The sequence below is a fragment of the Eleutherodactylus coqui genome, chromosome 1, assembly GCF_035609145.1.
Source record: "Eleutherodactylus coqui strain aEleCoq1 chromosome 1, aEleCoq1.hap1, whole genome shotgun sequence".
Taxonomy (NCBI): Eukaryota; Metazoa; Chordata; class Amphibia; order Anura; family Eleutherodactylidae; genus Eleutherodactylus; species Eleutherodactylus coqui.
The window spans coordinates 434,483,444-434,508,467 of record NC_089837.1 but is presented as its reverse complement, the minus strand read 5'-3'; the positions used below and the strand labels follow the sequence as shown (position 1 = coordinate 434,508,467).

The following is a 25,024-nucleotide window of genomic DNA, read 5'->3' as shown; positions in this document are numbered from 1 at the left end:
AAGAGGAAGACATACAGTCATGTGGTTAAGGATTTTATTTTTGGGGAAATACCTGGCTTCCATTTTCCAAAAACATTGCCACACCTGTCTATAGGTTATGTTTAGCATTGCAGCTCAACCACATGCCCTTGACTCATCCTTTTTTATTCGGCATTTATCAGTTTTTGTGGGCAACTAATATGTTTGCTACACTCGTGTGGCGCAGGGTGTTAAGGCAGCAGAAATGCATCTTAAGTAGAGATGAGCGAGCACCAAAATGCTCGGGTGCTCGTTACTCGAGACGAACTTTTCGCGATGCTCGAGGGTTCGTTTCGAGTAACGAACCCCATTGAAGTCAATGGGTGACCCGAGCATTTTTGTATATCGCCGATGCTCGCTAAGGTTTTCGTTTGTGAAAATCTGGGCAATTCAAGAAAGTGATGGGAACGACACAGCAACGGATAGGGCAGGCGAGGGGCTACATGTTGGGCTGCATCTCAAGTTCCCAGGTCCCACTATTAAGCCACAATAGCGGCAAGAGTGCCCCCCCCCCTCCCAACAACTTTTACTTCTGAAAAGCCCTCATTAGCAATGCATACCTTAGCTAAGCACCACGCTACCTCCAACAAAGCACAATCACTGCCTGCATGACACTCCGCTGCCACTTCTCCTGGGTTACATGCTGCCCCCCCCCCCACGACCCAGTGTCCACAGCGCACACCAAACTCTCCCTGCCCAGCCTTCAACTGCCCTCATGCCACGCCACCCTCATGTCTATTTATAAGTGCATCTGCCAGAGGAACCGCAGGCACACACTGCAGAGGGTTGGCACGGCTAGGCAGCGACCCTCTTTAAAAGGGGCGGGGCAATAGTCCACAATGCTGTACAGAAGCAATGAGAAATCCAATCCTGTGCCACTTCCATCTGGAGCTGCACACGTGGGCATAGCAATGGGGAACCTATGTGCCACACACTATTCATTCTGTCAAGGTGTCTGCATGCCCCAGTCAGACAGGGCTTTTTTTATAAATAGTCACAGGCAGGTACAACTCCGCAATGGGAATTCCGTGTGCACCCACAGCATGGGTGGCTCCCTGGAACCCACCGGCTGTACATAAATGTATCCCATTGCAGTGCCCTGGACAGCAGAGCTAACGTCAGATTAAATGCAGGTGGGCTTCGGCCCACACTGCATGCCCCAACCTGACCGGGGTTTTTAATTCATAGACACAGGCAGGTACAACTCCCTATTGTGAAGTCCCTGTGGACCGACAGCATGGGTGGGTGCCAGGAAGCCACCGGCGGTACATAAATATATCCCATTGCATTGCCCATCACAGCTGAGGTAATGTCATGTTTAATGCAGGTGGGCTTCGGCCCACACTGCATGCCCCAGTCAGACTGGGGTTCTTTAGAAGTGGACACATGCAGTTACAACTCCCTGTGGACCCACAGCATGGGTGGCTCCCTGGAACCCACCGGCGGTACATAAATATATCCCATTGCAGTGCCCAACACAGCTAATGTAACGTCAGCTGTAATGCAGGTGGGCTAAAAATTAATTTGATTACACTGTAGGCGAGGGCCCCCAAAAATTGGTGTACCAACAGTACTAATGTACCTGAGAAAAATTGCCCATGCCCAACCAAGAGGGCAGGTGAAACCCATTAATCGCTTTGGTTAATGTGGCTTAATTGGTAACTACTAGGCCTGGAGGCAGCCCAGTTAAAATAAAAATTGGTTGAGGTGAAAGTTTCAACGCTTTAATGAGCATTGAAACGTATAAAAATTGTTTAGAAAAATGATATGAGTGAGCCTTGTGGGCCTAAGAAAAATTGCCCGTTCGGCGTGATTATGTGAGGTTTCAGGAGGAGGAGCAGGAGGAGGAGGAGGAATATTATACACAGATTGATGAAGCAAAAAGGTCCCCGTTTTTGATGGGGATAGAGAACGATGCTTCCATCCGCGGGTGCAGCCTACGTATTGCTTAGGTATCGCTGCTGTCCGCTGGTGGAGAAGAGAAGTCTGGGGAAATCCAGGCTTTGTTCATCTTGATGAGTGTAAGCCTGTCGGCACTGTCGGTTGACAGGCGGGTACGCTTATCTGTGATGATTCCCCCAGCCGCACTAAACACCCTCTCCGACAAGACGCTAGCCGCAGGACAAGCAAGCACCTCCAGGGCATACAGCGCGAGTTCAGGCCACGTGTCCAGCTTCGACACCCAGTAGTTGTAGGGGGCAGAGGCGTCACGGAGGACGGTCGTGCGATCGGCTACGTACTCCCTCACCATCCTTTTACAGTGCTCCCGCCGACTCAGCCTTGACTGGGGAGCGGTGACACAGTCTTGCTGGGGAGCCATAAAGCTGTCAAGTGCCTTAGAGAGTGTTGCCCTGCCTGTGCTGTACATGCTGCCTGATCTCCGCGCCTCCCCTGCTACCTGGCCCTCGGAACTGCGCCTTCGGCCACTAGCGCTGTCGGATGGGAATTTTACCATCAGTTTGTCCGCCAGGGTCCTGTGGTATAGCATCACTCTCGAACCCCTTTCCTCTTCGGGTATGAGAGTGGAAAGGTTCTCCTTATACCGTGGGTCAAGCAGTGTGTACACCCAGTAATCCGTAGTGGCCAGAATGCGTGTAACGCGAGGGTCACGAGAAAGGCATCCTAACATGAAGTCAGCCATGTGTGCCAGGGTACCTGTACGCAACACATGGCTGTCCTCACTAGGAAGATCACTTTCAGGATCCTCCTCCTCCTCCTCAGGCCATACACGCTGAAAGGATGACAGGCAAGCAGCATGTGTACCCTCAGCAGTGGGCCAAGCTGTCTCTTTCCCCTTCTCCTCATCCTCATGCTCCTCCTCCTCCTGAACGCGCTGAGATATAGACAGGAGGGTGCTCTGACTATCCAGCGACATACTGTCTTCCCCCGGCTCTGTTTCCGAGCGCAAAGCGTCTGCCTTTATGCTTTGCAGGGAACTTCTCTAGAGGCATAGCAGAGGAATGCTGACGCTAATGATTGCAGCATCACCGCTCACCACCTGGGTAGACTCCTCAAACTTTCCAAGGACCTGGCAGATGTCTGCCAACCAGGCCCACTCTTCTGAAAAGAATTGAGGAGGCTGACTCCCACTGCGCCGCCCATGTTGGAGTTGGTATTCCACTATAGCTCTACGCTGCTCATAGAGCCTGGCCAACATGTGGAGCGTAGAGTTCCACCGTGTGGGCACGTCGCACAGCAGTCGGTGCACTGGCAGATTAAACCGATGTTGCAGGGTGCGCAGGGTGGCAGCGTCCGTGTGGGACTTGCGGAAATGTGCGCAGAGCCGGCGCACCTTTCCGAGCAGGTCTGACAAGCGTGGGTAGCTTTTCAGAAAGCGCTGAACCACCAAATTAAAGACGTGGGCCAGGCATGGCACGTGCGTGAGGCTGCCGAGCTGCAGAGCCGCCACCAGGTTACGGCCGTTGTCACACACGACCATGCCCGGTTGGAGGCTCAGAGGCGCAAGCCAGCGGTCGGTCTGCTCTGTCAGACCCTGCAGCAGTTCGTGGGCCGTGTGCGTCTTATCTCCTAAGCTGAGTAGTTTCAGCACGGCCTGCTGACGCTTGCCCACCGCTGTGCTGCCACGCCGCGCGACACCGACTGCTGGCGACGTGCTGCTGACACTTCTTGATTGCGAGACAGAGGTTGCGTTAGAGGAGGAGGGTGCTTTAGTGGAGGAAGCATACACCGCCGCAGATACCACCACCGAGCTGGGGCCCGCAATTCTGGGGGTGGGTAGGACGTGAGCGGTCCCAGGCTCTGACTCGGTCCCAGCCTCCACTAAATTCACCCAATGTGCCGTCAGGGAGATATAGTGGCCCTGCCCGCGTGTGCTTGTCCACGTGTCCATTGTTAAGTGGACCTTGCCAGTAGCCGCGTTGGTGAGGGCGCGTACAATGTTGCGGGAGACGTGGTCGTGCAGGGCTGGGACGGCACATCGGGAAAAGTAGTGGCGACTGGGAACTGAGTAGCGCGGGGCCGCCGCCGCCATCGTACTTTTGAAGGACTCCATTTCCACAACCCTATACGGCAGCATCTCCAGGCTGATAAATTTGGCTATGTGCACGTTTAACGCTTGAGCGTGCGGGTGCGTGGCGGCGTACTTGCGCTTGCGCTCCAACACTTGCGCTAGCGATGGCTGGACGGTGCGCTGACAGACATTGCTGGATGGGGCCGAGGACAGCGGAGGTGAGGGTGTGGGTGCAGGCCAGGAGACGGTAGTGCCTGTGTCCTCAGAGGGGGGTTGGATCTCAGTGGCAGGTTGGGGCACAGGGGGAGAGGCAGCGGTGCAAACCGGAGGCGGTGAACGGCCTTCGTCCCACCTTGTGGGGTGCTTGGCCATCATATGTCTGCGCATGCTGGTGGTGGTGAGGCTGGTGGTGGTGGCTCCCCGGCTGATCTTGGCACGACAAAGGTTGCACACCACTGTTCGTCGGTCGTCTGCACTCTCAGTGAAAAACTGCCAGACCTTTGAGCACCTCGGCCTCTGCAGGGTGGCATGGCGCGAGGGGGCGCTTTGGGAAACAGTTGGTGGATTATTCGGTCTGGCCCTGCCTCTACCCCTGGCCACCGCACTGCCTCTTGCAACCTGCCCTGCTGCTGCCCTTGCCTCCCCCTCTGAAGACCTGTCCTCAGTAGGCGTAGCAAACCAGGTGGGGTCAGTCACCTCATTGTCCTGCTGCTCTTCCTCCGAATCCTCTGTGCGCTCCTCCCTCGGACTTACTGCCCTTACTACTACCTCACTGATAGACAACTGTGTCTCAACGTCATCGTCCTCCTCACCCACTGAAAGGTCTTGAGACAGTTGCCGGAAGTCCCCAGCCTCATCCCCCGGACCCCGGGAACTTTCCAATGGTTGGGCATCAGTCACGATAAACTCCTATGGTGGGAGAGGAACCACTGCTGCCCAATCTGAGCAGGGGCCCGAGAACAGTTCCTGGGAGTCTGCCTGCTCCTCAGAATGTCTCATTGTAATGGAGTGAGGAGGCTGGGAGGAAGGAGGAGCAGCAGCCAGAGGATTCTTAGTTGCAGCAGTGGATGGCGCAGAACTGTGGGTGGACGATAGATTGCTGGATGCACTTTCTGCCATCCACGACAGGACCTGCTCACACTGCTCATTTTCTAATAAAGGTCTACCGCGTGGACCCATTAATTGTGCGATGAATGTGGGGACGCCAGAAACGTGCCTCTCTCCTAATCCCGCAGCAGTCGGCTGCGATACACCTGGATCAGGAGCTCGGCCTGTGCCCACACCCTGACTTGGGCCTCCGCGTCCTCGGCCGCGTCCACGTCCTCTAGGCCTACCCCTACCCCTCAGCATGCTGTATTACCAGTAATGCAAAAACAGAACGCGGTAATTAAATGTGCCGCTTATTGGCCTGTGGTTGGAGACTGACTTCACTTACGGAACGCCAGGAAATAATTTTGCGCAAGCCTGCTGTAACACTTAGCTGGCTGCGTATGAATTTGGAGAACTACTACACCCAGCAGAGACCCAGAACACCGAGGACAGTCACAGGCAGCCCAAATAGATTTTTTTCCCCAAATTTTTTTGCAAAGGCCCACTGCCTATATTCAATCAATATGTCTTCTGTCCCTGCCTAAGCGCTTCTGGCCCTGGAGTATGTCAAAGAATTGCAGAGTGTTGCACTGTGGACTGCAATACAGCGGTGATTTCACAGCCCAGACAGAGCTAGGAAATAATTTTGCGCAAGCCTGCTGTAACACTTAGCTGGCTGCGTATGAATTTGGAGAACTACTACACCCAGCAGAGACCCAGAACACTGAGGACAGTCACAGGCAGCCCAAATAGATTTTTTTCCTCAATTTGTTTTGCAAAGGCCCACTGCCTATATTCAATCAATATGTCTTCTGTCCCTGCCTAAGCGCTTCTGGCCCTGGAGTATGTCAAAGAACTGCAGAGTGTTGCACTGTGGACTGCAATACAGCAGTGATTTAACAGCCCAGACAGAGCCAGGAAATAATTTTGCGCAAGCCTGCTGTAACACTTAGCTGGCTGCGTATGAATTTGGAGAACTACTACACCCAGCAGAGACCCAGAACACTGAGGACAGTCACAGGCAGCCCAAATAAAAAATTTTCCCCAAATTTTTTTGCAAAGGCCCACTGCCTATATTCAATCAATATGTCTTCTGTCCCTGCCTAAGCGCTTCTGGCCCTGGGGTATTACTGCAGGGCGCAATGCAACACTGCAAAAAGCAGCCTCCACAGTAATGCACACGGTTAGATGTGGCCCTAAGAAGGACCGTTGGGGTTCTTGAAGCCTAAAATACTCCTAACACTCTCCCTATAGCAGCTCCACCAAGATACCACTTTCCCTCCTCTATGTCAGAACGCATCTGTGGCGAGCCGCGGGAGGGGCCGATTTTTATACTCGGGTGACACCTGATCTCGCCAGCCACTCACTGCAGGGGGGTGGTATAGGGCTTGAACGTCGCAGGGGGAAGTTGTAATGCCTTCCCTGTCTTTCAATTGGCCATAAAAGCGCGCTAACGTCTCAGAGATGAAAGTGAAAGTAACCCGAACATCGCGTGGTACTCGTTACGAGTAACGAGCATCTCGAACACGCTAATACTCGAACGAGTATCAAGCACGGACGAGTACGTTCGCTCATCTCTAATCTTAAACTCTCGCTCACAACCTGAAGGTTGGGAGTTCAATCCCCGCAGGTAGGCGGCTCAAGGTTGACTCAGCCTTTCCAGGTCGGTAAAATGAGTACCCAGCTTGGTGGGGGGTGATAAATTACCTGAAAGGGCTGCGGAATAAGTTGGCGCTATGCAAATAACAAAATGTATTTATTTATTACAACCATCGTGAGGGTTGTCACTTGACTATACCAGATGGCATTCAGGATTCATTTGTAGCTTTAATCTACTACCTGTACTGGGTAGAACACGACGTCTAAGCCAGACCTTTCTGAAGGGTTGTTCATGTGATTTCTCCTGTCAAGTAATAAATCATTGTTTGATCAGCAATGGCGACCCCTGCGCCGTATGTCTGTCAGGCTGAACCCGCTGCCTGTTGTCTCTTACACCTATCAGATTTTTATGGTTCTAACTAGAGATGAGCGAGTATACTCGGTAAAGGCAGTTGCTCGAGCGAGCATTGCCTTTAGCGAGTACCTGCCCGCACGAAACTAAAGGTTCGGGTGCCGGCGCGGGGGAGCGGTGAGTAGCGGCAGTCAGCAGGAGGGAGCGGGGGGGAGAGAGGGAGAGAGAGATCTTCCCTCCGTTCCGTCCCGCTCTCCCCCGCAGCTCCCTGCCCGCCGCCGGCACCCGAACCTTTTGTCTCGAGTGGGCAGGTACTCGCTAAAGGCAATGCTCGCTCGAGCAATTGCCTTTAGCGAGTATATGCGCTCATCTCTAGTTATAACCTGTGGATACACCATAAGGCTGTGAGGTGGAAATACCTCTTTAAATTCCCCCATTACTGTATATTACTAGTTGTAGTTTTGATGCCATTTTCTTTGCGTACGTGGATGCTAAAGAAAAAGCATTAAGGAAAGAGGTATTGCTTTTTTGGAACACCTCCAGTTTTGGATGAAAAAAAACAGTACATCAAAAAGAGCATCAAAACGACACTGCATAAGCTATCTAATGCCTCTACAATAACAGAAGTGTTTTCTAGCTGTTGGAGTGCTGCCAGTCCTATTCTTATCTCAGAATACATACAAAATGCCTTAATATGTTGGTATTGTGCTGGGACATTCAGGAGGTAAAATGCGTGAGGGTTATGTATCTATCAAACTTTTGAGACCTAATATGTTAAGATCCTATGATGATGTGGTCAGTATCGATGCAGAGTCCCTGGAATGTGTCACGTCATTACTGCTGGTGCAGAGGATTCCTGGACTCCACAAACAAAGGGGAGGAATTGTTGCTTTATGTACAAATGTGATCATTGCCCAGGAGCAAAACAAAAATAATAGTCGCGGTATGGCTCTTCCATAAAATCTTTTCACTCTTTCCTCCAGATCCGAGCCAGAAGCCATTTAAAAGGAAACGCTCCATCATAAACTGGACCTTTTGGCGTGGTTCGAACTCTCAGCTGGATAATGTCCCGCTTTCTCCGACCTCTTCAACTCCTGGAAAGCTCTTTGGACTTTCCTTGCCAGCCATATGTGAGAACGACAACCTGCCCAAAGCTGTCATGGTGAGCACAATTTCCGAAACCATTTTAAGTTAATGGAAACGCATCACCTGTATAAATAACTAAACATGTTGCTTCAATATACATATAGCCGCCATATAAATTATTGTCCCTATAATGGAGTGGCCATATTTCCCTTGCTACAACACACCGTAAGCAGGGCTACCATAGCGGCAGTACAGATGGTACTGACCTCAGGAACCCAGCCAAATTAGGGGCCTGCTGTCTGATATAAATATTATTCTTGCCTGCAGCTGACACTAGGGGGAACTGATTGCATATTCAATGCTTTTTTACAATAATCTGGCTACTTTTTGTTTTGAATGCATGCATGCTGCCCATAGAAGTCTCTGGAGGAGATAGGAGGAGCTGAATGAGAGGAAAGCAGAGTCCCTCAGACAGAGACCATGCTGCAGCTAATAGTTAATGTTTTACAGTCTCCAAAATCTGGTTATTCAGCAGTTTCCAGGATAGAACTGTAATAGAATGTGGAACTTCATAAAATCAGAGCACTGAAAAAGCATTAAGAAAATGCATTTGACTCAACAATATGTACAATATGGTAGTTGCAGATCTGACATCCACATGTCCTAATGGGACAACCACTTTTAACATCTGATAATCCTTAATAACTAATAATATTCAACGATCAGTTCCCAGTGATGCCAGAACTAGTGCGGACCTTCCACTGCAGAAAATCTGCACAAAAATCCATGTCAAAATCCACATCAAAAACTGCTTTACTGCAGCTTGTGAACAGCGCCCCTTTGTGGAGAACAGAGGTGGGGCACTGGAGTTGCAGTCAATGGGTGAATATAGGCTCTTATATTATTTTGTGGTATGGTCAGCTTAAAAAAAACTTCTCAAAAAGGTTTTCTAGATTAATTTTTTTTTTAAGTTGCCCATGCCTAAAATAGTAAAGGACCCTATATTCACCCATCATGAGACCCTGCAACTCCAGTGCTGCACCTCTGTTCTCCCCACCAGTGCTCTATTTACAGGCCGCAGTCAACATGTCGATAGGATGTCATTGCAGCAACAGCTGTGACTTTCCATTAACGGGCTTGACTCTGCAGCTTCTAGATTCAGTGGTGTGACCAGAAGTGCGGCTCTGGTTTCATGCGTACCCAGGACAGGGGACTATAGGCTCTGTTAGATATTTCTTAAGCTGTGCATGCCTTAAAATAAATTATTTATGAAAACCCCGTTAATAGAAAATGTAAAGGTAACTTTGCTTGGTTGCAACGGGAAGCAAGGACACTTCATCCAATGGTATAGTCTTGATACAAGAAGCCTATAAACTACCAGCCACAAGTAGCTAACCAAAGACTTGGCAAATGCCTATTGGCCTCCACCGGCACGGGGGTGCAGTAGATCGTACTCCATGAAACCTGCTTTATTCCTTAACTCCTCAAGATCAGCCCTAACCTCGCAAGACAAATGCTAATGTTACACGAAGAGAATGCATGGAGCGGTAACATGCCAGGTAAACAAAGTATTGTTAATATAAGGAATTAATCTTCATTTACAATCCTTTTCTGCAGTGTTGTACGTGTCTGGAAAAATGTAGCTGTTAACTGTTATCGTGTCTTTACGGAACTGGCACAGGGTAGACAGAAAATTCCTTGATTACACATTGCGTCTTGTGAACGTTAATGTCATATGATGTATGACTGCATTCTCTGTACGTGACAATGTAAGCATAGCCTAAAATAGAAGGCCAAGCCACGGCAATATATAGCGCTATATGTCTGACTGCCAAGCACGTACGGGCTGACGCAGCTCCAAACATCACTATTGGTAATTCAACAAACTACTACAGATTCGGATTCCGCCTTGTAGCACATGTGAAGTGCATTACTAAAGGAAAACTTCCCCTAAAATTAAAAAAAAAACCTCTCCTGCCCTCCCTGGTGCTGACTGACCTTGATGGACAAATTTTCATACCCGGGACAATTTAATTTTAAAGGGAAGGTTTTAGTAAGTGGTGAGAATTTGATTTTCTGGTTTGCATTCTGTATATGTATTCTTTTTCATTCTCTGTAGGATATGTTATCTGTTCTTTGCCAAGATGGCCCATTCACAAGAGGCATCTTTAGACGTTCTGCTAATGCGAAAGCCTGCAAAGACATGAAAGAAAGGCTGAACTCCGGATTTGATGTTGATTTTGCTTGTGAATCTATCTTTGTCACGGCCTCTGTGTTTAAGGTATGTGTGACTTTAAGAGGATATCTTATATCTCTACAGGTAATTGGATGGGTGAGAATGAAATCTAAATTGATTCAGGTAGATAGTTTTCTATTTTTTGGCTCGGATATTCGATGGGTAAATGAATAAGATGGATATTAGGTGGATTAATAGTTAGATAGATTTGCCTAGATGAATATTAGATAAGTAGGTATGGAGATACACCCATATTAGGTATGTAGATGGATGGCTAGGTAAATAGAAACATGAAGGATTGATAGCACAAAAAAAAGTCCATCTAGTCTGCTTTTATACAGGGTGAGCCAAGGAAAAGTAGCCCGCCTCTGACAATACTGCAACAGAACGAGCAACTAGATTGGTTTTTCCAAAGTTTTATTGATTTACCCGTGTTACAAAAGATGCTGGAAGTGATCCCTGATCACTTCTATGCACCTGTGGGCATATCATAACATGTTGGCTGATGCTGCCTGCAGCTCTTCAACGGTGATGCTGTGGATAGTGTTTGTGATGTTTTCCTTGAATTCATCCAGGGTATGCCAATTATTGTAATATGCTTCCTGCTTTAAATTTCCCCCACAGATTAAAATCACATGTGGAGAAGTCCAGGGAACAGGGTAGACATAAACCTTTGCTCAGTTCGCGTTTCTGTAAAAAGTTTGGAAACCCATGCCAGTGGGCGCAGGAGGTGTGGCATGTTGCTTCATCTTGTTGGAAAAATCTGTATATTCTTTCTTCTGGTATTGGTTGATTGTAAAACTGTTCAAAACATGTCCAGATATACCGCGGCATTCACAGATGATTTCCTGCGTATCAAACACCAATTTTCTGGTTGTGCAGTGGCCTTTTGTGAGTCAGGTGGGGATTTTCAGTAAATCGAGGCCTCGTGGTCTGTGAATTCATATGACCTAATAAATAAAGCCATGCCTTGTCCATTATAAAGTACAGCAATATGTCCAGAACTCCTCTAGCAATCCTAGTCAGCAATCATGTACATCATTTAGCTTTGAGTTCTTTCAGTTCCTGCACAATTTATTCCGTATGGTATCAAGTTCAGAGATTTCAGCCTTTTCCAACACGTCGTTCGTGATACACCAACTCACTGGGACAGTCTCAGAGTTGATTTTCGAGGGCTATTTGCAATCTGCTGCTGAATGTCACAGACTATTTCATACATCCATGCTGATGGTTTCTTTATGTTTGTGACAGACCCGGTTTTGCGCCGTTTCTGGTCCGAGCTCAGAATACAACATTTAGCAGTTGATATTGTACCTTGGCACTTGTCGGCGAAGGCCTGTGTTTGCAGTTGCAGAAAAAATACCATAGGGCAGATTAATAAAAGCGGTCGAAAAGAAAATCTGTCTGTGTGGCCCATAGCAACCAGTTGTAGCGCAGCTTTAATTTCTTATACTGCTGAGGTAAAATAAAATGACTACAGCCTCCTACAAAGAGTGTAGTGTAGGGATCGGAGGCGGGCTACTTTTCTGTGGCCCACTATGCGTTTTCTTTTTATTAGTCTCCATAGATGGATACATAGGTAGGTATGTTAAGCGATATTAGATCCGTTGATAGAGGTATTAAGGAGATAAACAGAAACAGATTGATAGGAGAAAAAGCACATGGTCCATCTAGTCTGTCTTTAGATTTCCTTTTTTTGTCTTTATGTCTTTTTATATATCTAATAGTTATGTATTAGATACATTGATGGGTGCATTATAGATACATATAGTAAATATGATTTTATCAATCCACATATCTAATATCTAAGTGATTGATGACTGTAGAAGCACATGGTCCATCTAGTCTGCCCTTATTTTTGTCTATAGAGTCACCAGACATGTTTGACATCTACGTGTTGCCGTTTTTCTACACTTTCTTGTATCCGCTATTTTATGTCTCCCCTCTTCCCTCTCAGGATTTCCTTCGTAATGTTCCCGGCAGCGTCTTTTCATCTAAATTCTATGACAAATGGGTTTCTGTGCTGGATCAAGGAAGTGAAGCGGAGAAAATAAAAGCTGTTAAGAAGTGAGTATTTACCTATTTCACTGCTTTTACATATTTCCCATAAACATAAAGGGCTCCTTCAGTGAGACGTGAATTTTTTCCTGCCTGCTCAGATGAGCGACCACACACTTCACCATCATAAATGCTGATATAGAGATATCCAACATAGTTTGTCAGGCCAGTGTTTAATTGACAGTGTTACACTGCTCCACAACCCCTTTCAGCCCGTTGGCACTACCCTTATACTATTGCAGGGTGCTAATGAGTTGCCCGTGGCTAACAAGGCCCCCATTCTGCCATACATAGTATATGCATAGGTATACCGCTAGGGGTTGCAATTGCGACCCAGCCCCCCGCCATACACAAAATACACGCTGAGTGCATTGCCGTCCGGTCGCATTGCTGGCCACGTAATTAGTGCAGCCGGCAGTGTGTGACTGTTGGAGGTGGGGACATGGGGAGGAGGGGAGGCTGATGCCGTGCACACAGCAGAGCATAGCCGGATGATGATGTAATTATCATGTTGCTCCTGGGAACTAAGTGCACAGCTTCCGCGCGCCCTCCTCTACTCACTCTGCGGCTGGAGTATACAAGATGTGATACGGGTGGCCATTGAGGCTCTAGTACCTTGCTGTATCGCCTCTAGCTTGGATACAAGATGTGATACGGACGGGCATAAAGGCTCTAGTAGCCTGTTGTACCGCCCCTAGCTTGGATACAAGATGTGATACTGGTGGGCATTGAGGCTTTAGTACCCTGCTGTATCCTCTCTAGCTTGGATACAACATGTGATACAGATGGGCATAAAGGCTCTATTAGCCTATTGTACCGCCCCTAGCTTGGATACAAGATGTGATATTGGTGGGCATTGAGGCTTTAGTACCCTGCTGTATCGCCTCTAGCTTGGCTACAAGATGTGATACAGTTGGGCATGGAGGTATACAGATTCTGTCTGGTATCCTGTGGCATATCACTGAACATTTGCTGTAACTGAGCCTCTAGATCATGCAAATACGTTGGCTGTTGAAGTTGGCGCCCCAGATGGTGCCATATATTAATGGCGACCGGGCAGCCACGGAAGTGTAACAATGTTGTGGAGGCGTTCCTGTGACCCCCTTGTGTGTGCGGCCGAGCATTATCCTGCTGGAAAAAATACAGGAGATGTATAACGTATACCAGCTATACATATCTGATTATATGTAGAATCCTGCAGTCCTATATTTTGGCATACCCGTGCATTGCATCTCCCATTGATCACTACTTCCCTGCAGTGATGCGAGACAGATTTGATACCAAAATGCCTTGCATCCAGGGCAAATTTGGATATTGGCGAGCGCAATGTCAGGCTGTGAGGCATGGCCCAATATTGCACTCGCAATGTTAAATTAGCCTTAGGGGCTACACATTTTCTTGTAGTCCAGGAAATAAGTCATGTTTGGAAAGCTTATGCCAAGGGGCTAGATCATGATCATTAGATATGGGTACAGGTGTAGGTGTTGGGGGGGGCCCAAGCTGAACTTTTGCACCCGGGCCCCTGAGCCTTTAGTTACGCCCCTGAGTATATGAAACTATTAAGACCCATATCCAATGAAAACTACAACTGGTCCCGCATAGAAAAAAATGGTCCTCATAAAGCTGCATTAACAGAAAAGTAAAAATGGCTCTCAGAATGCAAAAAAGTGATTTTTTTTTTTTTTTTTTTTTTAAAGCAATTAGGGTTCTATTGTGCAAGTAGAGTAAAAACACAATCTGTATATTTTCTTTTATGGAACTGCAGGCTCCTAGAGAAGCTTCCACAGATGAACATGACGCTTCTGCACTACTTATTTGGAGTCTTACATTGCATTGAGCAACGTTCTGAAAACAACCAGATGACTGCCTTCAATCTTGCTGTGTGCATCTCTCCTAGTCTTCTCTGGCTGCCCAACCCTTCCAGTCCGGAGGCTGATGGTGAATTCACAAGGAAGGTAAAAATATTAGAAAATCATCGGTATTTAGAAGTCCTTGAGTTCCTTCTACTACTATGGATTTTTGCATCAACGTCAGAAGTTCCATCACTGATGTCTGTGATTATCCTGGATGAAATAGACCTGCATGTAGTGCTATTTTGTCCATGAAAATTAACAAAGTGCATGACGGCACTGAATGGATCCTATTATAGCATTATAGTGAGCGGTGCACCCACCTCTCAAGGGCATACAACTGCTTGCCAGGATCGAGAAGAGGGGCCGCACACCGGGTGGTAAGAAGTTGCCTGGGCTGCAGGGTTAGGGTTCGTTTTCCTATTAGTCTTACATTATTAGATGTAAATTCTTCCAGTACAGCTAATAATATAAGCCTCACTGGAAAACAAACCCTAACCTTAACCCTCCAGCCAAGGCAAAAATCAATACAGACGCTGCTGCTAGGACTTTACTGAATTCAGCCAATTGGGAGCTAGGGGTGTCACAGGGGCATTCCCCCATACAAGCTTCTGGTTGCATCAAGGTACAACAGTAACTCATAGGCCAAGGTTCTTCTGCACCCTTTAGAGTGAAGCCACATGGTGTGGGTGACCGTATACGGCCAAACCATGCCTATCCTTAGTGGGCAATGACTGCATGGTTTTGTTGTTAAATTGTGTGGCCTTTCGCCACCACCAGTGGGTGGGGTTTTGGCGTACTTTGACACCTGTGTGTCCTTTAGCCTTACAGTTACTGCCCTGCAAACAGACTTGATGGATCCAATTGGCTCTAAGCATGTTTTGTCCTTCTTTTCAGGTGTTGGTGCTTGTGCAGTTCCTGATAGAGAATTACTGCTTCGTTTTTGGAGATGACATTTCATTGCTTTATGCCAACTTGTCTGCTAAGGATGATAACAGAGAGGATAGCTCGGGTAAGGAACGTTCCTTTAAATATTAACGAATTATAAAATCTGCAGTGTTTTGAGGGTGAATAAGCACACATCCATCTTAGCAGCGCAGAAGCCTATGAAGCATTTATGTGACACCATCATAAAGTTTATTGGATTTTATCATTCCAGATGGTTATCAAAACCTCGATCGGCTCCCTTGACATCAAACCTCCCAACATCTGTATTTTAATTTCTGGTACACTTTTAAGTCTTGCCCTCTTCAAAATTACAAGCGTGGTAAATATATGGCGCTTGGTCTTGGGCTTTAATACCCACCGATAGCAGATGTATGATATTAAAGCCTCTGCTCCTGCAATCAATCAGGAGCAGGACAGGTCCTCAGCTGTCAGACACAGCACAGGACCCAGAGGAGAGCGGAGAAGCCGTTTTTAACCGCATCTGCCTTATTTCCCAATGAGCGCTATGTAGTAAAAAATGAAAGTAGAAGTATTACTCCCACTATGCCACCTGGCGATCATGTGACTGCTGGTAGCGCCCTGGCACAGCAGAGCTGCAGGATCTTGGCAGACTAGTGTCACTACAGGGGGATGTTTTCCCCTGTAACTGGGGCTCCTATGGATGCCAGAGTTACAGTGGAAAAGTGTAAAATTAAAAAAAAAATAATAAGACAAAGCGAATGTCCCCCCCAGAGGCCTTTATATGACGTTATGGTATAAAATAGTTACAAAAATAAGTTTTAAAAAAAGTACTGAATAAAATAAAAATATATATACGGTACATAAAAAAGAAAATGACCCACCGCTGCACCGACTAAAACGGTCGCCATATGTACCCCGTAATCTAAAACAACATCAACAAAAAAAAATTTTAATGGTATATTTGCGCTACACTAAACTATAAATGATTAAAAAAATCATGTTGGTTTTTAACCTTTTTTTTAAATTTTTTTTACCACAAATAAACTATTCTTAAAACGCCAGTAAAGAGATAAAGGTCTTAATTGCATAAAAAAACAAGCATCCTCTGTTATGGAAAAAATGTGACTGCGGGACAACGCCCGATTATAAAGTATCGAATTTTACTGCAGAATGTCCAAAATGTCTTGCACTTAGAGGGAAAAGTTAAACTTGTAACCAGGAGTAGTAAGGAGGGTGCTAGTTCTAGTGGTCAAGGGGTTGGGGACTTCTTATACCAGTCATGATATGTACTACAGGTTTCAGCATACAAACTGTTATGGGTATGTGCAACACATAGGAGTAGATAATACAGCCCTTCCCTCGCTTTCTTCTTTTTTGTTGCCATTAGCATGAGCTGAAAGCAATGCAACACGACAAAAATGATCTGGCAACATCAAGTGCATCTTTTGCAGAGAAGCTTTCCAAGTCAGGGTTGCATGAGACATGAAAAGCATAGCTGTTTTCTTCCAGAAACAGTGTCACTATTGTCCATAGACTGGGTGTGGTATTGCAGTTCAGCTTCCTTGTAATGGATTATCCCCGAATCGATCTATATTACCTATCCACATGATAGGCAATATATTTCATATTTGTGAGGGTCTGAGTGGTTCACTTCCACCAATCCCGAGCATAGGGGGTCCCATTGTTCCCCTATTCCCCTCACCACTGCACTGCACACAGTAAGGAGGAACTTGAAAGGGGCAGCACTCAACGCTGCTCTATTCATTTCGATGGGACTGCCGAAGATAGTCTAGTACAAGTGCTTGCATGTCTCCAGCAGTTCCATGGTCTTGAATGGAGTGATGGCACACATGCTCGGCCTCTGCTTTTTTGAAACCTCTTACTGTAAAGGATCTGGTGAGGAGGAAAGGGGGGCACAGCACCCTTGTTCTTGTCGGTGGGGGGCCCAGTGGTCAGCCTCCACTGATCAGGCTTTTATCATCTATCCTGTGGATAGATGATAAAGGTCCATTCTGAGATAAAGTCTTTACTGCCAACACGTAGCCTGGCATCCTTAAGTTTTGGGGGTTTTTTTTTCCTTTTTTTTTTACAACCCACATAGAATTTTTAGAATTTCAGTTATGTTGAATTTAGCATAGGGATAATTAGAGAATACCAGTTATTACTATTTATTCAACTGAAGACTTCATATTACAACCGTAGTTGTTTCTAATACCAAGATTTTTGTTTATTTTTAGATATTTGCTCCTTGAAGCATATTGACTCTTCGTATGATAGCCTCGAGAATGAACTTAATGATGATGGAGATTCCCCGTACAGTGGTGTCCCCACAAGGAGGGGCCACGACAACAGAAGTAGAGATTCTGTTTTGACACTAAGCGATTGCGATCTGGATCAGGTCTACAATGAAGAGAACAGGACCTATAGTTCTTGTCGTATACAACCTGTGACGTCAAATATTTCTCACCATCGATCAGTATTAAACGAGCAATCTGAGGAGGACTCTCTGTGCTCAAATACTTCTGGGTACTCTTCTACTACGGACGTGAGACGGCACCGACGTTGCTCGGAACCAGCTATTGGAATCCTGGCTTCTAGATTCAGCCAACTTAATGAGTCTCCGCATGATAACTCGAGCTGTGATGCTCTTCTCTCTCAGTCAGCAGATGATTATCTTAAACAACATCGCTATCTACAAGTTGAAGGCCAGAAGCTTATAAATCGTAGTTTGACATTGGGTATTGAGGTCAGTAAAAATGCTAACAAAAAGCAGGCAGGTGACAAAAAAAGCACCTCTAATAGACTTATGCCACCCAATGCTTTGAGAATAAACATTTGCTCTCGAACTAGTTGCTCTAGCTTGTCTTCTCCTGGGACATCTCCTTCAGGGTCTTCACTGAGTTCCTTGGACAGTGCATTTTCTCAGTTCTCAGACTATTCAGTGTTAAACTCTAATGAAGTGCCTTCACCTTTAGACTGCACGTTGCGGCAACACAAAAGACAAGTGGAGCTCAGTTCAGATTTCCCTGGAGAAAATTCCTTTCCTAGATTTGTGGTGGCTGAAGAGGGCAAACAGCCTTATAATGGCACTATATTAATGACTGGAAAAGATGGAGCTGAATTTACAAACAATAAAATCTCGGTTAGCATTCCACCCATTGCATGGCTGAAAAATAGCCAATCTGCTGTAAAAATCTGGTCTTCAAAAAAGATGGACAAGCATGAGGAAAAAAGTAAAACAGAGACTGGCCATTCCCCAAAAGCACCATCATCAAATATACTGGGAATTTCAGAAATTTCCTCATTTAGGGAACACATAACTGTGCCAAACTCAGAGTGTGAAGCCAAATCCTGCCCAACAGGACTTAGACCTAAAGAGTACAAGGAGAAGGAAACTCAAAGTTCAACCTCTAAATATGGTGAGGAAGTAAACAGTCGGAAACATTTGTCATATTCAGGAGACAAGCTTGTCCTTGACAAAAATGGGAATGGTGACAATGGGTTGGAGTGTAGCTCCTTTATATTCCCATCTCCAGTCTCTATCAACATTGAAATATCTTCGCACAGCCAAGAGAACACACACTTGCCACAAACACTTCTTCTCGGTCATAATATTTCATTGTTTGGTCAAAGGAACCGCAGAAAGTCTACCAATTCTTGCGTCTTAGAGGAACCTGTGCTTCTCAACTCAAGTCTAAAGTCTTCTAGCGAACATTCGATCCACCGGCCGGAAGCAGACCTGGTACCTAAAAAAGATGACCCCACCAAGACTTCGCTCGGCAGGGATATCAGCATTCGTATGGCCAGTTTTAAGAAGAATAAAGTGCTACCTTCCAATGTGGACACTGGAATTAGGATTGCAAATTGCGATTTAGAGAAGAACTTTTGTGTGTCTCCAAAGCTAAGCACTAATAGTGGAGACTTATTCTTCCAGCCTGAGATACATAAACAAATGAAAAATCCACAAGAATGTGACAATCCCATCCTTAATAGTGGCCAAGATTGGCATACAAAATGTTGCAATGACCCGAAATTTGAAGACATTGACCAAAGATTTTTTGCAGAAGAATCCTATGTATAGGATTGGGTTAGGAGAACTCTGCCACCCTTCTTCAGTGGCCCTGACATCCTATTTGGTATACAGACTTATTGTTTTATTCATCCATTATGGAAGAGTCTCATTGATGTCTAATTTATGTGAATGAGTGTAGTGTGTTTTTGTTTTTTACAACAAATTTACAGTATTTGACTTAGAAAACAACTTGTGTTCCATTTTATTTCATTTAACAAAAAACATTGATACTCAATTTAACGTACATATGGGATTGTCTGCTTTGTATTGTTTGAATGGAAAGGAAGTTTGAGGCTTCTTGTCTGCAAGTCGTAAACTTTATATTAGGTTTGTATACACAACATTGTGCCCTATATTGTGAACGTGACAGAGGTGTTGCAGAAATTTCTGTGATAGAAAATCAGTTCCATTTATCTGATTGTGGTTGTTTTGGCGGTACCCACATGGCTTTCTGTAAGTCTCCTTCAGATGAATGGGACGCTAAAGAAATCTCTGCAACAAATCTGCTACCCAAACACGGATTTAAAAAACTGTACTTTCTTGGGACCCCCATTCTCTAAGGAGAGATCTCTGTTTTAAAGTGAATCGCTACCTTTTATCATCATGTAATTTTAGGTCAAAAATTCTGTGCCAATTAATTTCCTTATAGTGGTTGGAGCTTGGTTTTTCTGATACAGAACTCCAGATACTGATACTCCAGAATAAACATGGAGGTAAAAGATAACATGCTGACCGCCTGCAGTCACCACTAGTGGGAGCTTACTCCATACTGCGATATTATTGAGTTGAATGTATAACAATAGGGTCTCCTTCACATGTGCGTTGGAGGTTCCATTGGGAGCATCTATCCCAGGTTCTGCTAAATTTAACAGGTTCTGCTAAATGATACACAATGACCGAAACCCAACGGACCTCATTAGAGCCAATGGAGTCCACTGGGAGTGGTATGTGTCTGTCCTATAACAGATCTTATACTCTGTCACTTTCATAGTTCTGCACTTATGGGACACGGTGCCCGATCCGGTCTTCATCCCCAAACTAGAGATGGTAAATGGAGGCATGTGTTGTATTTAAGGATGGCACATCCTGCTGTTGAGACATGCAGGAAGACCACTTTCTGTACAAATAACAGGAGCCCAACTTCTACAGAGTTCAAGACCTTGCGATAACCATGATGGATAGGCCTGGCCTAATAGGCAGTTAGCCAATTTGCAACCACAGTGCAATATCACGCATTGTCTCCATTTAGTATTACATGCTAATGCATGAATTCGTGTATACATAACCTGTGACATAATACTGAGTTCTAGCACGTTCATGGCAAGTAAATGGGCCATTTTTTGTGTTCTCTGTTGGCCACCAGCAATTTTCTGCAGGTCTCTAAAGCGGAAGCAGTGCCATACCTACAGGACAGAAGTATACTCGGGACAAATTGCTGTAACCCTTTGCTTTTTTGCTTTGTATGCAAGCCAAATAATATAAAGGGACCAGCGGACGGATGCATGTAATGTTCCATAAAACACCTAGCTGTAACATAAAACTGAGATAGAATTTAACCTGTTTGTGCTATTACATCTTAGTGTTCTATTTCGGCCGTGCAATATTGTGTGCTCGATGCTTGTGTCCTAAGTAATTTATGTTACCTGTCCTCTTATATTTAAAGTAAGAATCTCATTGGCTTCATGAGTTTGTACAGATCGTCCTGATGTCATTTCCATTATAATGCTATTATTAAAAGATGTGTATTTTTGTACTTGCCGAAAATTGCTGCTAACTTTATATGGTTTTGTTCATCGGTTTGTTATGGCACTGATAATAATGTAAGTCTATGTATTCTATTATATGGAGTAATAAAGCCATTGTAACATAACATTGTACTCTGCTAGAAAAGGACTGAAGAGAACCGTCTTGTCGGCGAATACAGCCGGCCTTTGTGGAAGGAAGAATATGGGTTCTTCTTTTGTTTCTCGGACAAAAGACCTGTGTTTATAGTACAATATCTCGGTATCAGACTGGTACTGTCAGATGACACCACGGATAGATGATAGATCAGAGGCATAACTTGAAGCTAATAGGCCTCAATGCAAAATCTGAAATAGAGCCCTTACCTGCCATGTACTACTTATAATCTATTCTTCTCTAATCTATTTGTGGCGGAGGGGTATCTGTGTCCCCCTCAGGCCCCCAAACACCCACTGAATTAAGTGTAGGTATACCTGAGCATGTGCATGTAAAAAAATAGAACTTCAGAAATGTGCAACTTTTGAACAAATGGGTCCTACAGTATTCGTGCTGTAGTGCTCCCATCCCCTTCGTTCAGCCAGTGGGTGCTGACCCCTACTTCCTAATCCCCCACCAATGTCTGCATGCTATTGGATACATGGTTTATGCCACTGTACACAAGCCATTCATCACAAAGCGTATGAATCACTCTACTCAATCTTCAAGACAGATGGGGGTACTTTGGGGTGGAGAATGTTTAGGGAATGCCTTTTGCCTGAGTTAGTTGTGCCAACAGTTAAGTATTGTGGTGGTTGCATTATAGCCTGGTGATGTTTTACGTGCCATCATCTCTGTCCGTTGGTTGTAGTGGCAAGAACCATGAACACAGAGGTGTACCTTGACATTATAGACAATATAATGTGCTGCTGACAATGTGCTGGGATTCATCAACAATACGTCCAACAAGACAACAAGCCTTTGTCACAATTCCAAAGTGGTTTTACGTTGGTTTGAGGATATAGATGTTCCACAATTGGACTGGCCAGCACAGAATTCCAACCTAAACCTTACTGAGTATTTTTGGGACAAACTGGAATGTTGGGTCAGGAAATATGAACAGGATTCATCTTCTTTAAGAGAACTTGCCAGACCTTTGCAGGTTGAATGGAGAGAAATGTCAGCTGAAGTCTCAGACGTTAGTAGAAAGTATACCACGGAGAGTATCTGATATAATTAGGACTAAAGAAGACCCCACTAAATATTAACCTATGGAAATAAATACTGCTTTTGATTCTTGCTCAATGACTTTTGGTAGGATTGTATATATCAAGGTTATAGATTAATGGAAAACAAGGTTTTGGTTCCCACAGCGATCTTCAATTCTTCCTAGTAGTGCACTGCAGTCTTCTATCAGCTCTTTTCAAGTGTTCCTTCTATGTATTACCTTGACCACAGATGAGTCCTGGGCATTATAAAATACTAGTACCAGTGTTTCTGGTGGTGTAATATGCAACTTACTACTATAATATAGTGAAAGGGATTGGAGTTGGTCAAAATATTTCCGTGCAAAAATGTTGGAAGAAAATATGATTGCTGTCCCTCAGAGCACAATGAAGTACGTCTGACTATTGGTCACGCGGATATGGCAATCTAACATGTCCTTGATGACAACAAATGGTATAGCACATAAATACAGCTCTGCTATACGCACGTCACACACGTGACTGATCACATTATGGTGACGTCATCACTGGTCCTGTAAGCACATGGCTGCTGTCAGGCTCTGCATGTTTTAGGACCTGTGATGAAATCACCGTCATGTGATCAGGGGCGGAGCTCAGAGCCCAGGTGGCTGATCACATGACCAGTGACATCACGTGTAACTCAGTCACTTCTCACTCACAGATAGGTGGTCATTAGTATTTTGATTTTACTCATCCTAATGGTGAATTTACTTTATGCACACAGCAAAGGAATATGTCATCAGAAAATGGCCTGTTTGTATAAAATCAAGATTTTTTTTTGTGCATTTTTTAATTTAAGAATTTCTGGTGGCTTGATGACATTTTTTAGTTTTCAATGTCACAACCTGTATTTAAAAAAATTACAAATTTAACACTGACTACTGAGTCTAAGAATAGTCTGACACTTGGTATTTTGTAGAAAGAACTTTTTAGCAGTCATCTTATTCTCATCACATTTATTTATATATAAATAGCATTTAGAAATGCTTTACAGCAGAACTTATGGACTATAGACCTAATGGACTTTTGACTTCTATGGGAGTCTTCTAGGCATGTTCTGTGACCCGAGTGTGCATCATTTTCAACTACTTTATACATTCATCCTACTCTTTTCGCTTATGGTTTTCACCAAAAATATTTTTGGTGAAATTTTTTATTTTTTTTTAATTACAGTAGAGCCTTTCCAAGAATGCTCTACCTGGAGACCCAGTCGGACAGCACACTCTGCAGTCGCATAGTTGTATGTATCAGTGTCACTTAATGAGTGATACCGTAACTCTTACGGTTGGCTTGCATGTAATTGTGTACGGCCAGGCATGAAATGCGTGTTTCTTGTAGCAAAATTATATGCTGTAGGAATAAGGAAGAAATACTTTGTTTGGCATGAATATGTTGAAAGGGCCTCTTTTCCAGCGAGCGGGAGTATAATAAGTTGCACATGTTTCTACTAGAGACACATACAAGGATTAACCTAAGTAGTATCTCCTGATTCTAAGTGCCCCATTCATTTATATTATTCAACTGTGTACAATAGATTATCTTCAATGAGTCATGAGGTCTGGGCAGTAGAACAATGAAGTCTGAAGTTGCATGTGGCATTTAACTGGAAAATGAAAAAAGATGTACAAAATTATACAGAGGTTCTTTGGATGCTATCAGTATCCCTTATTAGTTTACCTGGACATTCTTGTTACTTTTGGCTATTGAGAATTCAACTTCTATTATGGGTAAAGCTTCCTAAAATCCTTCTTCTCCATAATACATCATGACCATATAGTTACAAGAAAAATAAGTGAACCATTTGGAACTATCTGGGTTTTCTTGAGAAGACTTGATTAGTCAGTAAGCAGGCTTTGATTGGCTTTATTTAATGGGCAAAGTACCACTGAAACCCGCACTTCCAATCTAAACACTATAATGAAAGCACCTTTTGCCAAGTAGCGCTTGGAGAAATCATTAGCACAGAGATTCATTTAATTCTTCTCCCTACACGGTGGATGATTACTCAGTGTGCTAAATAAGACATGAACGATGACACTGTTTGTGATATGTCACAATTATAGACAAACACACAATCGGATCACACTTTATTAATCAATGCAGAAATCCAGATAATTCCAAATGGGGTGTTAGTGCAAAACAACAATATTTGCTATACGATATGCTTTTGGGGTCCAAATTCTTATAAGCTGAGCTCAGGAGATTAATGTCAAACCATACAGCTAGGGATGTGATCTAAAGTAATTCATTTATTGATTAATAGGCAACATTTTTTTTTATAGGGGGCCCCCGAATCTTTTCGTCCGAGTAGTCAGTTACTCGGAAAAAGCGGTGCTCGAGTCCAAAAACACCCAAACCGAGTACGTTCACTCATCTCTAAATATATCAAATCTATTATAATTCATTTATTACTATTGGTCAAAGAAACATAAACACAATAGGAATATGCAAGATAAGAAAATTAACATCTAAAATGCCAGGCAAACCCAATGCAGGTGCAGAAACAATCATGTGATTAACAAAAGTACACGAAGTATAAACAACAAACTGTTTAGAGAGTTAACTGGAGAATAGGGTGCAATGACACAAGACATTCAATCTATAGCTTTGGAATGTTCTACTCATCGAGGTCCCTTTTTATTCTTCAGGACATCTGAGCAAATCTTGTTAAAGGGGGAAGTACAAAACATTGACACAGACTGTCATACAAATGGAAGAAGCATACTATAAGACAGAAAAGGGAAAATGAAATCCTATTCATTTCACTAAGAGGGGTCACTTATGGCTAATGGCCACGGCCGGAGCGGGATTCTGCTGCG

At 44.7% G+C, this 25,024-nt stretch overlaps 1 protein-coding gene across 1 annotated transcript in view; it reads left to right on the top strand.

Moving 5' to 3' along the window:
• Nucleotides 1–21,103, top strand: part of ARHGAP20 (Rho GTPase activating protein 20) — a 127,205-nt gene extending 106,102 nt beyond the window's left edge. Inside the window, exons 10-15 of the mRNA XM_066582139.1 lie at nt 8,012–8,190; nt 10,234–10,395; nt 12,308–12,417; nt 14,174–14,363; nt 15,156–15,270; nt 17,405–21,103. Coding sequence (XP_066438236.1) covers nt 8,012–8,190; nt 10,234–10,395; nt 12,308–12,417; nt 14,174–14,363; nt 15,156–15,270; nt 17,405–19,248 — 2,600 coding nt within the window. The 3' untranslated portion in view covers nt 19,249–21,103. The remainder of the gene's footprint in view (nt 1–8,011; nt 8,191–10,233; nt 10,396–12,307; nt 12,418–14,173; nt 14,364–15,155; nt 15,271–17,404) is intronic.
• Nucleotides 21,104–25,024: the final 3,921 nt, after the last annotated feature.